Source organism: Lontra canadensis, unplaced genomic scaffold, assembly GCF_010015895.1.
Source record: "Lontra canadensis isolate GAN:19392208 unplaced genomic scaffold, GSC_riverotter_1.0 scaffold137, whole genome shotgun sequence".
Taxonomy (NCBI): domain Eukaryota; kingdom Metazoa; phylum Chordata; class Mammalia; order Carnivora; family Mustelidae; genus Lontra; species Lontra canadensis.
The window spans coordinates 267,236-283,456 of NW_022631131.1; the positions used below are offsets into that span (position 1 = coordinate 267,236).

Consider the following 16,221-nt stretch of genomic DNA (forward strand, 5'->3'; position numbering starts at 1 on the left):
CTAGCACAGAGCCTGACGGGGGGCTCCACCTCATGACCCTAAGCTCACAACCTGAGCTGAAATCAAGAGTCACATGCTTTAACTGAGTGAACAACCCAGGTACCCCAGATATATGTCTTCTTTATTCATCTGTCCATGGACATTTGGGTTGTTTCCATCTTTAACTACCGTGAACGCTGCTATGAGTGTTGGCGTACTCAATTATCGTTTTGAGAGATTTAAATAATAAGAAAAATATTATGTACTTATACATGAGGCCACCATTCTCCTTGCTCCTCATTCCTTGGTTATGCCCACATTACCATCTGGAACCACTTTCCTTCCGTCTGAAGGCCATTCTCTAGCATTTCCTGTAGTGCGTATTTTTGGATATGCTCAAAGACGTCTTTATTTCGCTTTGGTTTTTAAAAGCTATATTTGCTGGGTGCAGAATTGTAGGTTGACAGCTGTTCTTTTCCTTCAGTAAAAGAAGTTTTAAAGCTGTTCCCCCACTGTCTTCTTGCTTGCCCTGTTTCTGACAAGAAATCTGATGCATTCTCACCTTTCTCCTCTGTGTTTTTTTCTTTACTGCTGCATTTAAGGGATTTGATCACGTTGTGCCTCCGTATGGTGTTCTTCCTGTCTCTCGTGTTTGAGGTTTGTTGAGTTCCTTGGGTCTAAGAGTTTGCAGTTTTCATTGAATTTGGAAAAATTTCAGCCATTATTTTTTCAAATATTTTGAATTACCCCCTTCTCTTCCCTCCACATGCCCATATATTAGGCTACCGGACATTGGCTCACAGGGCCCCAATATTTTGCTCTTCTTTTTTTAGAGTGGTTGCATCTTCCCCTCCTTGCTCTGTGTGTTTTATTCGAGGCAGTTTTATTGTTCTTTCTTCAAGTTTACTAATTTTTCTTCTGCAGCATCTAAACTGCTTTTAATCTCATCAAGTATATTTAAAAAAATCTGAGACGCTGTGTTTTCCATCTCTATCCATAACATACACATAACAATTATTTTAGTGACCTTGTCTTTCAATTCTATAATCTACGTCAGTCCTGGATCCTTTTGAATGACTGACTTCTCTTCTCATTATAGGTTAGAGTCTCCTGCTGCTTTTGTAGGCCTGGTAATTTTGGATCCAATGTCATGCATTCTGAATCTTCTCTTTTGGGTGCTGGTGAGTTCATATTCTTGGGCGTATCTTTGAACACTGTTCTGGGACACGGTTAGGTTGCTTGGAAAGAGTCTGATTCTTTCGAGTCATGTTGTCAAGATTTGCTGGGTGGGATTAGGGCAGTGTTTAGTCAAGGGCTAATTCCTCCCCATGACCTGTACTGTCCATAATCTACCAAGCATCCCACGAATCACGAGTGTTTCCCATGGCTGGTGGGAGCAGGTACTACCTGTGAGTACTTGGTTCTGGTTGCCGCCTACCCTCTGGGGTGGTTCTTGCGCTAGCCTTGGGCAGTTTCCTCACACGCACATGCTGAGTCATGCTCAGCTCAGGCAAATACCTGTTGCGGACCCCTTGAGGCTATCCAGAGGTCTCTCCATACTCTCTGTGCTGCTTGCTCTTCTCTGGCACTCTCTTCTGCAAACTCTAGCTGCCCTAGTGTCTCCCGGCACAGCCCTCTTGTTTCTGTCAGGGAGTCCATTAAGCTCCACCTGGGCTCCCCCAATCCCACCAGAGACTAGAATGTTTCTCCAGGAAGTCAATCAGCTGCCTGTAGGGCTCACTTGTCTGTTTCTCATATCTTGATGTGCAGTGACCGAAGAACCATTGTTTCATAGATTCTGTCCTTTTCGTTTTTATTTTTTTAACATATTTCCTCCTTTTGCTCATTGTATAGCTATGTTGTATTTTACTGGGCACAAACACAATTATCTACTAATCTCATCATATATTAGTGGTATTTTTTTCCCAGTTTTTTGGCAATTACAATGTACAAAACTACATCTTTGGATGTATGTGTGAATATATCGTAGGATAAATCCTGAGTTCTGGAATTCCTAGATCAAGTGGTCTGGGCATTTAAAATTTTGGTAGCTCTTGCCAAACTGTTCACTCAAAAGGAGTGTATCTTACCAACAGCATTTCCCTAAATTTCGTCCAAACACTGGTTATCAATGTGTTAAAGTTTGCCGATTACAGTGGAAAAATATTTCATTATTTTGATCTGAATAATACAGCAATTGTGTACTTTTTCAATATTTGAAACAAAATACCCCAAGTTACCCACACTTGGGCTTTTGTTATGAGGTAAATCTTTTATCATTTTCTTCATTCCTACTTTGGATACTGGCATATTTATGTCAATATTTCTTCTGGGGTCAATCTAGGAAATTTTTTAAAAGATTTATGTATTTATCTTAGAGTGAGAGAAAGACAGAGAGAGCAGGAGGGGGAGAGGGAGGGGGAGAGAGAATGCCAAGCAGATTCCCCACTGAGTGTGGAGCCCAATGCGGGGCTCGATCCCAGGACCCTTAGATCATGACCTGAGCTGAAATCAAGAGTTGGATGCTTAACCAACTGAGCCACTCGGGCACCCCAGAAATTCAGCCGTTTCATTAATATTTGGAAATTTATCTGCCTAATTTTCACAAAATGCTTTTTAAAAAATTAATCATCGCAACTTCCTCTCTATTTTGTGAAAAGCATTTTGAAGTTTTGAAAAACCGACCAAGTCTCCCGCCTTCCCCTCTCCGACTTCCACACTTCACTAGCCCCATGGACATCATCTGCAGGCAAGTAACAGTCCACACACACGTCTTGCCTCAGATAAACAACGACTAGATTCACAGCATGTGTAACTCGCCCTCCCCCCCACCCAAATTCTCTGTCCTCCCTTTTCTAGACTCTGTTCTTCCTCCCTCCTTCCCCACCTTTAAAATAGCGATCAAACATGTACAAGAAGTACTGAATGACCGTGGGCTACAAGGCAGACCAGTACGTGCTGGGAAAAGACAGGTGAGCCATAAAGTTTGGGGGGGCTCCCATAAAGTTTTGGGAGCCCCCCAAAACCAAATACGTCCACTTCCTACCCCCTGCAGCCACAGTCACCTTGGCCACTGCACCCTGGCCCCAGCACGGGCGGGTGGCACTCAGTGTCAGCAGAGCTGGGGCTGTAGCTGCGGTCCAGTTTTACTGCCGTCACAGCGATGTAAGGGCCTCTGAACCCAACCCCGTCTCCCCTGGAAGGGGGGCTGCCCCAGCCCACCTCACCTTACGGACGTGACAGGAAAAGAGGATATTCATGTATTTGTCCTTCCGTTTCAGCTCGTTTGCGACGGGGACAAAAGTGCCTGAGGTCTGAGGTGTGTCTGACTTCTGAAAGAAAAGGGGGAAAGTGATGAAAAGAATCTGCTTAGCATTTTGGAGGAAAAGGCAATCTCTCCGTGGCCTGGCTTTCCCACCCTGCTCAGACCGTTCTCAGCATGCTTACTTTTATCTCCCATCCCAGCTGCCCAGCTGCCACAGGGGTGTTAATGCCACTGAAGGGCCTATAAACCTTTTAAAATACAGAATGGGAAGGAGGATGAAATGCAGCTCTGGGAATAATTAATATAAAGGTGGTAATTAAAAACAGCTGCTGAATTATGCAAGGGAAGGTTCAAATGCTCAAAAAGTGATTTTGGAGTGTGCCACGTACGTATGGAGCGGAGCGGTAGACAGCCCTTTTTAAAGCAAGGGAAACATCAAACACCACACAGTTAGAAGCAACAAAATCTTTCAGTTCAGTATCGCCATAGCAGTTTAGTTTCTGTAGGGGTCTTGTTCTTCCCATGAAGTTTTGGAGAAAATTTCTTCCCTTTCTCGGTAAAGGGAGGATCAGATTCTGGTTTGCTGTCCCGTACGTACCGAAGCAAGATAGTTGCCCTCCCAGGCTCTCTGGAGCCCAAGGTCAGCCCTCTGACCTTTCAGCATTTCCATGGCTGCAACCTTGGCCCTGACCTGGGGCAGGTCTGAAGCAGGCAGGCTCTTGATGAGCTCGGATGCTCTCCACCTGGAAGCGAATAAGTGAAATGTTTTAGGATTTAGAAACCCAATCCCATTCGTGCCCCCAAATAACCGGGCTGCCATTAAGCAGAATTTAAACCAGAGTACTTGCAAGGATACCCTAAAAACAAGGAAAAGAAAGGTCTCCAAAATATACACAGAACTTGTTAAAATACACATAGTTCTTTATTTTTTATTTTTTTTAAATTTCTTTTCAGCGTAACAGAATTCATTGTTTTTGCACCACACCCAGTGCTCCATGCAATACATGCCCTCCCTAATACTCACCACCTGGCTCCCCCGACCTCCCACCCCCTGCCCCTTCAAAACCCTCAGGTTGTTTTTCAGAGTCCATAGTCTCTCATGGTTCACCTCCCTTTCCAATCTCCCTCAACTCCCTTCTCCTCTTCATCTCCCTATGTCCTCCATGTTATTTGTTATGCTCCACAAATAAGTGAAACCATATGATAATTGACTTTCTCTGCTTGACTTATAAAATACACATAGTTCTTTAGACAAAGATCTTTGTATAATTTGCTTTGTCATTTGTGTGTTTTGAAAGCAACTAGAACTTCATGACACATGGGTTTTCTCATGACATTTATAGTCAGGGCACAGAAATTCCTTTCTTCATTCAACACTGAGGTACTCACTGAACCCTTTCTAGGCACTTACTAAACTCGAGAGACTATTCTGGGCATTGGATCGAGGGATCCAACAAAGGGATCGAGGTCTTTTCTGCTAGGTGCTTACCTTCCTGAAGCAGGGATGGACAGTGAACCAACAAGAATGTGTGATGTGCTCAGGGCTATGGAGAAAAAAATCTGGCGAGGAAAGGACAGGAGGGAGGTGGTAGGAGGAGCAGGGGATGGGCACTGTTGTGTGGAAGAAGGCTGGAGGGGGTACGAGGTTATTTCCACAAGGCACGTGGGAGAGGTCGGTGGCTGGGATCTGGTAGAGAGTGGTGGAGGCAGAGACAAGTGCTAGTCCTGGATGCATTTTGAAGGACACACCAGTGGATTTACTGATGGATTCGATATGGGAGCAAGAGAATAAGGGGGAATTTAAAGACGACCCCAAGACTGTTGGGTCCAAGGAACTGAAAGCACACACTGAAAATAATCTATCCCTGATCGAGGAAAGCAAGCACACAGCTTTTATTCTGTCCCGGACTTACTTGAACTCCCATCTTGCTTTCTGCCACAGGAGCGTGAAGCAGTGGCTGGAAACAAACCCAGAGCTTCTTCACAGCAGACAGAATCATCAAGACCGGTGGTCCCCTAGCTGTCTTCCACAGAGCACGAGGCCAAGGGACACCTAACACGGAGAGGTGCTCCCTCCCCCAGGGACGTGCGCAGAATGTGAGACTGCCTCCATCTAAGATTTTCCTGAGATGGATTCTGGCTTCAAGACAGTGACTTGAGCTGAAAGGTTTGCTTTTCTCTCCGAAACTCCCACCGCAACAACCAAATAAATATACAAAGAAGGAAAAGCTCTGTAGCAGCTCTGGAGAACGGGAAGGATGTCAGTGAACTGCAAGATGGGAAGACTTTCTTGGAGATTTGACGTAGACTAGACCAAGCCGTGGGAGGAGTGGCTCAGAGCTGAGCCGTCCACTTGGTGGAAGGAGAGGAACCCCTTTGCCAGAAACGGCCCGGAGAATGCTTGGGCAGGCAGTGAAGGATCTCACAGCGGGAGAGGTGCCATCTCTTTGCACAAAGAATGCCTGCCCATGGTGAGATGGGGTGAGATGGGGCCCCTGCTGTGGGGGAGCATCAGAGGTAGCAGGATACAATAAAAGTAGCCTTGGAAAAAGGAAAGGCTCAGCCAGCGAAATTCTCCTCTCTGGTTTCCGTGGCCAATGGACACTGCAATGGGATAGACTGTCCTAAGGTCATTCTAGAAGATGCTGGAAGAATGACAGGCTGGGAGCAGCTGGGGGGTCATCGCCAAGGTCACTGGTGACAGGTACATCCCACAACACTAAGTGGCTTGCAGTTCGTCCTTGGGTCTGAAATTTTATTCCCCGGAGGGAGGCAGAGGCAGTCTTTGCTGTCTGCTGGTGTTTTCAGCCTCGGTGTCTAGTCCATCTGTCCCTTCTTTACTGCCCACTGTGGCCCAGGACAAGGTCCATCCCTGACTGACTGCAGAGTGCAGAGGCACACGGGGCACCTGGGAACTGGCCTATATAACCACAAAGAGAGCCAGCCAGATTCCTCACCCTGCTCAAGGAAACCACCCTCTAGAAACGCCTATAGTCCCCAACACCATCTCTATGGCGGCCTAAAAATCACCCGCCTCGACCCCATGAACAGGGGGACAAAGCTGAGCATGAGGAAGGCTCCCAGCCTTCCCAGAAGGAAAAAGAATTACTGTGAGGAATAGGAGTGAGCTTAACCATGATTAATGTTGAGATTTTAGAAAAATCAGAAAACCCCCCAAAAACACAAGCCCACAATCACGGTGGAGTTCTTTAGCGCACTTCTCTCAGTAGTGCACAGATCACAAAAGGGGAGAGTAATCAAGTAGGAAACAGTGACTCTATCAGGGGTTGGTAAACCACAGTCTGTGCCAAATTCAGCCCATGGCCTGGTTTTGCGCTGCTCACAAGCTAGGAATAGCTTTTTACACGTTTGACAAAACCAGAGCAAAACAAAGTATGTGACAAAGATCATACGCAGCCCATAAAGCCTGTGATGTTTATTACCCGGCCCTTCACAGAAAAAGTTTGCCTTTGGATGAGATTAACACAAGTGGCAGGGCTCCTTCACGGTGCATGTGCACGTGTGCATGTGTGTGTGTATACACACGTGTGTGCAAAGTCAGCTGGCAGAGCAGACGCATTATTTTCAAAATGCTCAGACACCTGAAGCCCTGAGAAGGCTGAACCGTCTTCCCACCTTCTTGTCTGTCACCATCTCTCTGGAACCCAGGCCAGTGCCCACGACACAGCTGGCCTTGAGGGAAGTGCTGAATGAATAAATGGAATTTTGCAAAAATTCATCAATTCTAGGCCATCTACAAAACCATCAGAATCTAAAAAGAAGCCCACACAGGCTGCAGTGCAACACAAAATCAATAATGCTTTGTGGCTGTTAAAAGTACTACACGGATCTTTCCTTACTGTCATAGACAGGTCTCCAGAACATTTTTAAGTTGTCCTATAACCCTGCTTGTGTGAAAAAGAGAGGAAAAAGAGCCCAGATGATCTGTGACTGGGGACTGTGCGCACATACACTCTGAGTATGAGCCAACATTTCTACAGTGTTTATTACGTGTCAAGCACAATCTGAAATACTTTATATATACATTTACTCATAATCTTTCCAACAACCCTACGAACAGGTACTACTGTTAGAGCACTTTATGGATATGGTAACCGAAGCTCAGACAGATTATCTAATGTGCCCAAGGTTACACAACCAGGCATCAGCAGAGTTAGACTGTAAACCCAGGCTCCCGGGATCTGTGCTCCTAACCACTATACCATGCTGTCTCTTCCATGTGGGTGTGTGCTTGGAAATGCACAGAAGCAGGCAAAGAAGGATACAAACTAATTGTTAATGAGGGATTATCCCAGGGGAAGGAAATAAAATGGGGGAGACAAGAGGAGTTGAGGAGGATTTCAACTTTATATCTTCTACATTTCTATATTATTTCACTTTAAAAAAAAAACCACAATGAGCATATATATTCAGGCATAGCTTAATCACTTTTTAAATTAAGTTGAAATTCAGGTTACAGATGATACCATTCATGAAAAACACTTACCTGTGCATTAAATGCCTGACAGCATACAATGAACATTTATAGTATTAGAGCTGAGAACTGAGGTAATTTTGCTTTCAATGATTCCTTCTTGAGCTTTTATTTTTATTAGATATCATTTTTCTTTTTTTTTTTTTTTTTTACAAAAAGCCAAATGGGGTATAGATTAAAGAATTTTATTTCCTTTTTTTTTTTTTTTTTTTTTTTAAAGATTTTATTTATTTATTAGACACACAGAGAGTGAAATCACAAGTAGGCAGAGAGGCAGGCAGAGAGAAAGGGGGAAGCAGGCTCTCTGCTGAGCAGAAAGCCCGATGCGGGACTCGATCCCAGGACCCTGAGATCATGACCTGAGCCGAAGGCAGAGGCTTAACCCACTGAGCCACCCAGGCGCCCTAAAGAATTTTATTTCTATGCATTTTTATCTTTTGATATCTGCCACCAATTACACAGAGCTAACTCTAAAGGAAGACAAAATCTTATTTAGCACAGAATTATAAATTAGTTCTTTTATATTCCGTATGCCAATTATTTCATAGTGCTGTTTGTGGAAGACCACACAGCCAAATGGCCACATTTGAGAACCCTTAGCTCACTTTATGTACCTAAGGCACAGCTAAATGTATCTGGTGTGCACCAGCAACAAACAAGCAGCAGTAAGGAGGGGGAAGGGGCTATGGATCGCTACAGATTCAGATTCAGGGCACTTTATGAAAAATGAGATCAGCTGGACAGATATCAGATTTTACAAAGGTTTTTATCTATTTGTGTTTAAAAAAAAGGTTGCTCTAAAATAAATCATTTTCCCTCTCATACTTTAAAGTCATCTGGGGGGGACCTGGGTGGCACAGTCAGTTAAGCATCCAACTCTTGGTTTCAGCTTTAGGTTGTGATCTTGGGGTCATGAGATCGAGCCCGATGCAGGGCTCTGTGCTCAGTGTCGAGTCTGCTTGATTCTCCCTCTCTCCCTCTGCCCCTTCTGCTTGTGTGCTCTCGCTCTCTCCTTCAAATAAATAAATCTTAAACAAACAAAAATCATCTGGGAAATTTTAGAAAGGACCTCTGTTTGGGCCCAACTCCCTGGTTCTGTTACACAGAACTTTCTGGAGGCAGGATGTGGCCTCGGTACGCTTGGCAGGTTTCATAACCAGGATCAAGAAGTGCTGCCCCAAAAGCATTAACACCCTTTCCAGCTGGAGTTACGGGTGGTGACTGTAATAAGTAGTTATTATTTGCTAATAAGAGAAGGAGACAGCGTGCTAATAGCTTATCTTAACTGTGGCATGATCCAGGCTTGGTGGCGCACGGCTCTCCACAGCTAGAGGGAGAAGAAAAAGCACAGTCCCGTTGTTCTGAGCAGTACACAGATGCCCCGAGAGTGGAATCTACAGAGCTGAAGACCTCAGGCAGGAGGTGTCCTGCAAACGTAAACGGCCGAGCCCATAGCACGGCCTCAGATCTGGGGCTTTAGACGTGAGGGGTGTTCCGTAATGGGAGTAACACATACCAACAGGCCCTTTCTTACCTATTAAAAATGGCCTGTAAGGCCTCCTCGAAACGGCGGAGAACTTTAGGTGGGGTTGGCCACTTCACGTGCTTGCCGTGGTCCTTCATGGTCTTGACGCCGTGGAAGCGTCTGGCAACCTCATGAATGTACGACTTCACTTTGTAACGCCGGTAGTACCGGATAATTGTCAGAGCTGCCTTGGTTCTCTTGTACCGCATGCGGGCCAGCGTGCCTCGCCACACCTTCACACCAGAGGAAGAAAAAGACAAGTGTTGCCAGCTGGCTGAGTCAGTGGTATATGACTTTGAACTTGTGTAAGATCCTCTGCTTACAAACTACCAAGGGGGGGGGGTGGGGAGGGGATCGTGCAGGAGGTCAACAAAGCACGTCTATTCCACCTGCCACCAACAGATGGCGCCAGGAGTCACGCTGGCATTTGCTTCCGTGGTCTCGCTGTTCCCACTGGCAGCGGGATGTGTGCTGCCTCAGAAGCAGTGTGTTTGAACTTTTAAGGGTCATGAAGAGAGGAAAGCCAAAATGCAAACGTCTCTGCGGAAGTGTGTGAAGAGCATGGAGAGAAAGCAAGACGAGGCAGAACCAAGGTCTACATCAACATCTACAGTTCTTGAATGAAATCTGGCTTTACACAATTACACCACGGGCCGCCGCTGGACCGTCCCATTGGATTCACAGGCAGACTTATATACAAGCTGTGCAGTCCCCTTCCCCAGGTGCTGGGTAAACTCCCCCCAAACTCAGATGTAATCCGGGGGAAAGGGGGACACAGACGAAGACAAACAGCACACGAATCTTTGTTTACTTTGTTTCGGAGCTCAGAAATCAATCAGACAGTATATAAATGTCTCTGTGCCAGCTGTACCCAGGCACGGTGAAGTCAGAGATACTTACTTATACTTCTCCTTCAGGATCCTCTGCCCAGATTCCTGTACTTCTCAATCTCTCGAGTAAAAAGACATTTGGTATAATCTTCACTTCATTCTTGGCTCCTCCCCTACACGTGTCATCCACCGCCACAACATACTCTTTCTCCTACAGTATTTCCAGCATAGACCCCCTTCTCTTACTTTTTCTTTTTAAAATTTTATTTATTTATTTGACAGAGAGCGATCACAAGTAGGCAGAGAGGCAGGCAGGGAGAGGGAGAAGCAGGCTCCCCACTGAGCAAGAAGCCCAATGCTGGGCTCCATCCCAGGACCCTGAGACCATGACCTGAGCCGAACGCAGAGGCTTAACCCACCGAGCCACCCAGGCACCCCCTTCTCTTCCTTTCTGCCACTCAGATCTCCAAGACCCCAAATTACTTGCTCTGCTTTCTTCAACAAACTCCTTGGACACCCCCACCATCATGTTCCGGTTGATATTTACTGTGGCTACTTAGATAGCCAGTCCCACTTCTCCTTCTCCTTCTTCTTCTTTTTTTTTTTTTTTTAAAGATTTTTATTTATTTATTTGACAAAGAGATCACAAGTAGGCAGAGAGGCAGGCAGAGAGAGAGAGAGGGAAGCAGGCTCCCTGCTGAGCAGAGAGCCCAATGCGGAACTCGATCCCAGGACCCTGAGATCATGACCTGAGCCGAAGGCAGTGGCTTAACCCACTGAGCCACCCAGGTGCCCCACCAGTCCCACTTCTTGGGGTGCTGGTATTAAGCTCCTTCCCTGTCTCTGGTCTCCCGGGACCAAGATTTTCCACCTCTGTTTCAAAGCCCACAGTAAAAGCTCCAGCCTCCCTTGGGTTTCTTGCATTTCCTCTTAAATCTCCACCTGTGCCACCAATTTCTCAGAAAAGCTGGTGCAAGGCCTCTTTTACTCCATCATTTTAGGTGTTTCTTTATGCAGACTCCTAAGCTGGCATCACGGGCTTGTGATGTGCTCCTTTTTTCCACCTGCTGCACCGCAAGGACAGATCTGTTTGCTCAGGATGCAGGAGGAGGTCACCAAGGGACCCTAAAGAGGAACTAACAAAGTCAAGGAAAACCACGCTATGTGAGGGAAACGTGACACATGAGCAGTTTGCAATGGGAACCTAGAGCTTGCCTTGATCCAGAATATATAAAAACTGTGAGGCAATGAGAACTTGTTTCTGGATGTGGCGTCAGTACAGCAACCCTTTTTAGCCAAAATGGTCTCTTCCCGGTCGCCAAATCCATCATGCAGATGGCTTTGTTACGCCTCCTCCCGAGAGCTAAAATAAAGGTCCCTTCTTTAGCATCTTGAAAAAAAAAAGACGACAGAATACAATTACAGGGTGGAAGTCTGTGATTCAATTTCTTAAACAAAACACGTTCTTAAAGTTTCATACTGTTTGTTGCTTTCCTCTATTTTTGAAGAGGAAGGAAATTAAGACTCCCTGGAGCCATACCTGTATAGAAAATTGATCCTTAATTTTCAAGGAGGGTTCACAGAATTTCTCATTAAAATGCTTTTGGTTTAAGTCTTCAGTAATTTTGGGGGGCATTTTATAAGTAAGGGTTTGTTAAGGAGTAGGTTTTTATGTTTAACTTTTAAAAAAGATTTATTTGAGAGAGAGAGAGAGCGTATGTGCATGTACTTGGGGGGAGGTGGGGAGATGCAGGAGAGGGAGGGAGAAAATCTCAAGCAGACTGCCCACTGAGCACAGAGCCCAAGGTGGGGCTCGATCTCGGGACCCTGAGATCATGACCTGAGCTGAACCAAGAGCCCAATGCTCAACCGACTGAGCCACCCAGGTGCCCTTATGTGCAGGTATTTTTTTAAAGATTTGCTTATTTATTTTGGGGGTGGGGAGAGAGAGCGTGTGAGTGGAGAGAGGGGCAGAGGGAGAGGGAGACAAACAGATTTCCCACTTAGTAGGGAGCCTGATGGGCTTGATCTCATGACCCTGAGATCGTGACCTGAGCTGAAATCGACAGTCAGATGCTTAACTGACTAAGCCACCCAGGCACCCCTGGAAACTCTTTAAGGAGTGTAAGCCATTCGTTCTCAGCCGACTAATTGCCCCCAGACAGTGCTGGACTAGATATTGTTTCATTCTTCCACCTCTCATATGGACGGGATGTCCATGATGTATATGCTTTATCTGGTCTCTCCATTGCTTAAGAGGAATGACAAGCGAGCTGGGGCTTTCAGTGGATACCATCATGCTCCCTCCTTAATAATGAAGAAATGTACCAGACGTGTGCTTCACTGAGTCTGGGGGGTCTTGCAGTCTTCTGGCTTGGATGAGGACAGGTATTTTTTCCCCATGTCTTGAGGAGCTCTTTCCTGATTTGGCTCTATTATTCTTAGCAGATGCTTCCCCTACTCCTTGCCTACTTATTGATATGTCAGAGGCAGGAAAGACGGTAAACCTTCTTGACTCCTCTTGCCTGCGGCAAAGTGTGTTCTTGATGGAAGAAAGGGTTCCTGCTGGAGGTGTGGGCAATTCCACCGCCCCCCCCCCCCCCCGCATACCTTTATACTTGATGCCAACACCATCAAAAGCAATGAGACTTCTCAGAATTCCCTCCTTGTATGGCTCCACATTCCATTCTTCTCTTTGAAGAATATACTGATTTTTTTTTTAGCACCTTTGTTCAATTTGCTCCAATTTTTCTTTTTCTGGGTGACACCTCATTTTATGGTATGAAGTTGGGATTCTTTTCTTGGTTTCAGGGTTCATGGGTTCTCTGTTGTCATTTTTACATTTTTGTTAATTTCAGCAAATTTGGGGAAAGGAACTTTTGTGAGCCTGGCAGTTACATTATCAGTTTTGTCAGACGTCCCTCAGGCTTTAATTTTTTAACATCAGGAAAAAAACATTGAAAAACTACAGAGGAAAATGACTGCATGCAAAAAAAAAAATATTGATGTATTTTTCCTTGTAATCTAAGCATATTTGGTTTAAGGAGGTATGTTCCCAGGAGTTGGTGAGCCTGTGTGGGGGAGGGTTGTTCTTGATTTTCCCATCAAGGGTCTGCAGGTTGGAATTTAAGGTATAAGACAGATTTTCCACTTCCCTTTTTATTTAAAGCAGCTTAAACTGCTGGGTTTCTCAAGAGTCATATAAAGTACATGTCTATGGAGGACTTTGCCTGATGATGGGAGGTCAGAAAACAGAGAGTTAAATGTTACATTCAACAGCAAATGTTTAATAATTATATGCATAGGTCAGAGAGGCTCAACCAAAAAACAAGGGAGCCAAAGGGGCCCTTATTAAAACAATATTAACATTAAAGAGGAACTAACCAGATATTATGTGTTTTAGGGTATGATGTAAGAGAGAGGACGCTGAAGGCCACCCAGTAGGATCTGGGAGGGACAGTTAAGCAGGAGCTATAAAGCAGAGGGTAGACTGACAGAGGAGAGGGCCAGCACATTGTTTCTTAGGAAGAAGAAAGAAGGGAGGCAAACAGAGAGGCTGACTCAGAGGGAACAGCCAAGGGACAAAGAGAGAACATCAGAGAGCACTGAGAGAGTCCAACTGCTCTCTTGGATACTTTCACCCCCTTCAGGGGTGTCAGTTCCACCAACACAGTGGCCAGAGTGATCCTTTTAAAGCTGAAATCAGATCATGTCACTTCTCTGCTTGAAACTTTGCCACTGCTCTCCAGTTTCCTGAGTGACAGCCAGAGCCCCCGCACTAAGCCACAAAGGCCCATGTTCTCTGGGGCAGTTACCTCCCCCGATGACTCCAGCCCCCTCTGGACTTGGGGATGCTCCCTCTGCCTAGAACGATCTCCCTCCCCGGATGTCACATGGCCCACTTCTTCACCCTCTCTCTGCGTCCTGCTCTCTGTGCCCTTCCCAATGAGACTGGCCCTGACCTTCCCATTTACAATTCAGCTTGTCTCCATCTTTCCCACCTGGCGCTCTCCGTGCTTCCTACCATGCTCTAGCGTTATTCCTGCCTCTAGCACTCCACGCTACAACACAGCATGAAACCCATACGTTACTGCATTGTTTACGCTCTCCTCCTGCTGGCATTTCAGCTCTAACAGGCCAAGGGCTCTTTGTCTCTTTTACTCACTGATGAAACTCCACTGCCTAGAACAATACAAAGGACATGGGAGCCACTCGATCATATCTGCAGAATGAATGAATGTTTTCACCTTCATCTTCCAAGCCTGGTACTGAATCTTACATTTTGGCTTTCATGTTTTCCATTTTTAAGACTCATCCTTGTTCTCCAAATATTATTTATTTATTTATTTAAAAGATTTTATTTGAGGGGCGCCTGGGTGGCTCAGTGGGTTGGGGCCTCTGCCTTCAGCTCAGGTTGTGATCCCAGGGTCCCGGGATCGAGCCCTGCATCGGGCTCCCTGCTTGGTGGGGGCCCTGCTTCCCCCCCTCTCTCCTTCTGCCTGCCCCTCTGCCTACTTGTGATCTCTGTCCACCAAGTAAAGAAATAAAATCTTAAAAAAAAAAATGTATTTGAGAGAGCGAGCGAGCGAGCATGATTGGGGGGCCAGAGGGAGAGGAAGAGGGAGAAGCAGGTTTTCCACTGAACGTGGAGCCCAATGTGGGACTCCATCCCTGGACCCTGAGAGCATGACCTGAGCTGAAGGCAGATGATTAACAGGCTGAGCCATCCAGGTGACCCCAAACATTTCTTTTTAAAGCACATTGCTCTTGTTTAACAAAAGCAACATCTCACCCTTCCTCTCTGAGGATATGAAGCATGCTTTTGCTTTTTACAATGCTCCTTGTGTTGTATGTTCCTTCTAAATCCCCTCTTCTCCCATTTGTCTTGGTCTTGGCCTTTTGTGCTAGAGGCATTCCTCAAATCTCCTGGGATCCTTGGCCATCTAGTACTGCATGCCACTCGAAAGCTCTGTGCATGTGCTTGAGGAGTGAGGGGACTTCATTACATAGAGTAATCGGGTGGGGACCATCTGTGGGGAACCCCAGGATGTGTTTTTCCTCTTTGCTGCTGGAATTCCGAGTAAAGGGGCATTGGGGGAGGATCTTTAGTATCCAGACTTTCACTTACTCTCCTTGGTTTCAGAATGGTGCCTGTCTCCTTTCCTCCATAGTGCCTGGTGTCCCTCAAAGCCCAGAGCTTCTCTGGTTGTATTTCTTCCGAGTGAGCTTCCTGTCTTCTACCAGAATGAGACTGCGGTAGTCACCTGACTTTGTAGGGTCGGGAAGGAGACCTGTGTTTTGGTCTTTATACAGACTATCATCCAACCTCCTTCAGCTCTCCCCCTCAACACCCCTACCTCCAGAAGGACCTGGTCCTTCCCACTCCTGAATTTTCCACAGCCCCGTGGTTAGGCAAACTGGCTTGCCTGTCTGCTTCTCAGCAGACACTTAGATGTCAGCTTTCTCCACCCGCTTGGGGGACTAACCACACATCCATGTATTTCCAAAATTACGTGGACCCATCTTGTCCGCTGTTGTTGCTTTTATGGTTCTGTTTGTCCTTGTGGGTTTCTCCCATTTTTATCCCTTACCTATCATTTAGGGGTTTTGAGAGGGAGTGGATATAAACACAATCTGTCATGTTTAACCAGATGTTTTCATAATGCCATCTTAATTCTACCATGTTTCCCTCTGAGGCACACTTCCTCAGTGGTCAGGCATTTCAGAGCAATATCTGGCTGTCATTAAAGTACAAGATGCATTTTGCAAAAGATGTAGGATTCTAGGTTATGCTCTATTGAGAAGTAGGTCAATTATGTATCTTCAGCTTAGACTCAGAAAGAAACACAGGTCAGCTTTCCTTCTTTGTTTCTAGTTCTCTGAGTTTTGTTTTTTTTTTTCTGTTTTTGTTTTCTAGTCATCATGGGGACTGGGCCCTTTCTGTCCTGTTCTCCAGCAGATCCCTGATGCTCTGAACTGGATATTCTCTTGGTTTCAACAACCAGAACCCTTCAAAATTTCAGCTTCTCGGGCCCTCTGTGCCCAGGGACAACTTCTAGGAGAGCATCTTTCCTGTTTCTAAACTTAAATTCCCCCAATAGTTATTCGGGCAGCATTCTGACAGTTT

General features: G+C 45.8%; 1 protein-coding gene across 2 annotated transcripts in view; it reads right to left on the reverse strand.

The window, feature by feature from the left end:
- MYO1D (myosin ID) overlaps nucleotides 1-16,221 on the reverse strand; it is a 335,010-nt gene that overhangs the window by 137,089 nt on the left and 181,700 nt on the right. For both annotated transcript variants that reach the window (XM_032843261.1, XM_032843262.1), the window contains exons 17-19: nucleotides 9,274-9,497; nucleotides 3,843-3,987; nucleotides 3,207-3,311 (exon numbers count right to left, since the gene is read on the reverse strand). In XM_032843261.1, coding sequence (XP_032699152.1) covers nucleotides 3,207-3,311; nucleotides 3,843-3,987; nucleotides 9,274-9,497 — 474 coding nt within the window. The remainder of the gene's footprint in view (nucleotides 1-3,206; nucleotides 3,312-3,842; nucleotides 3,988-9,273; nucleotides 9,498-16,221) is intronic.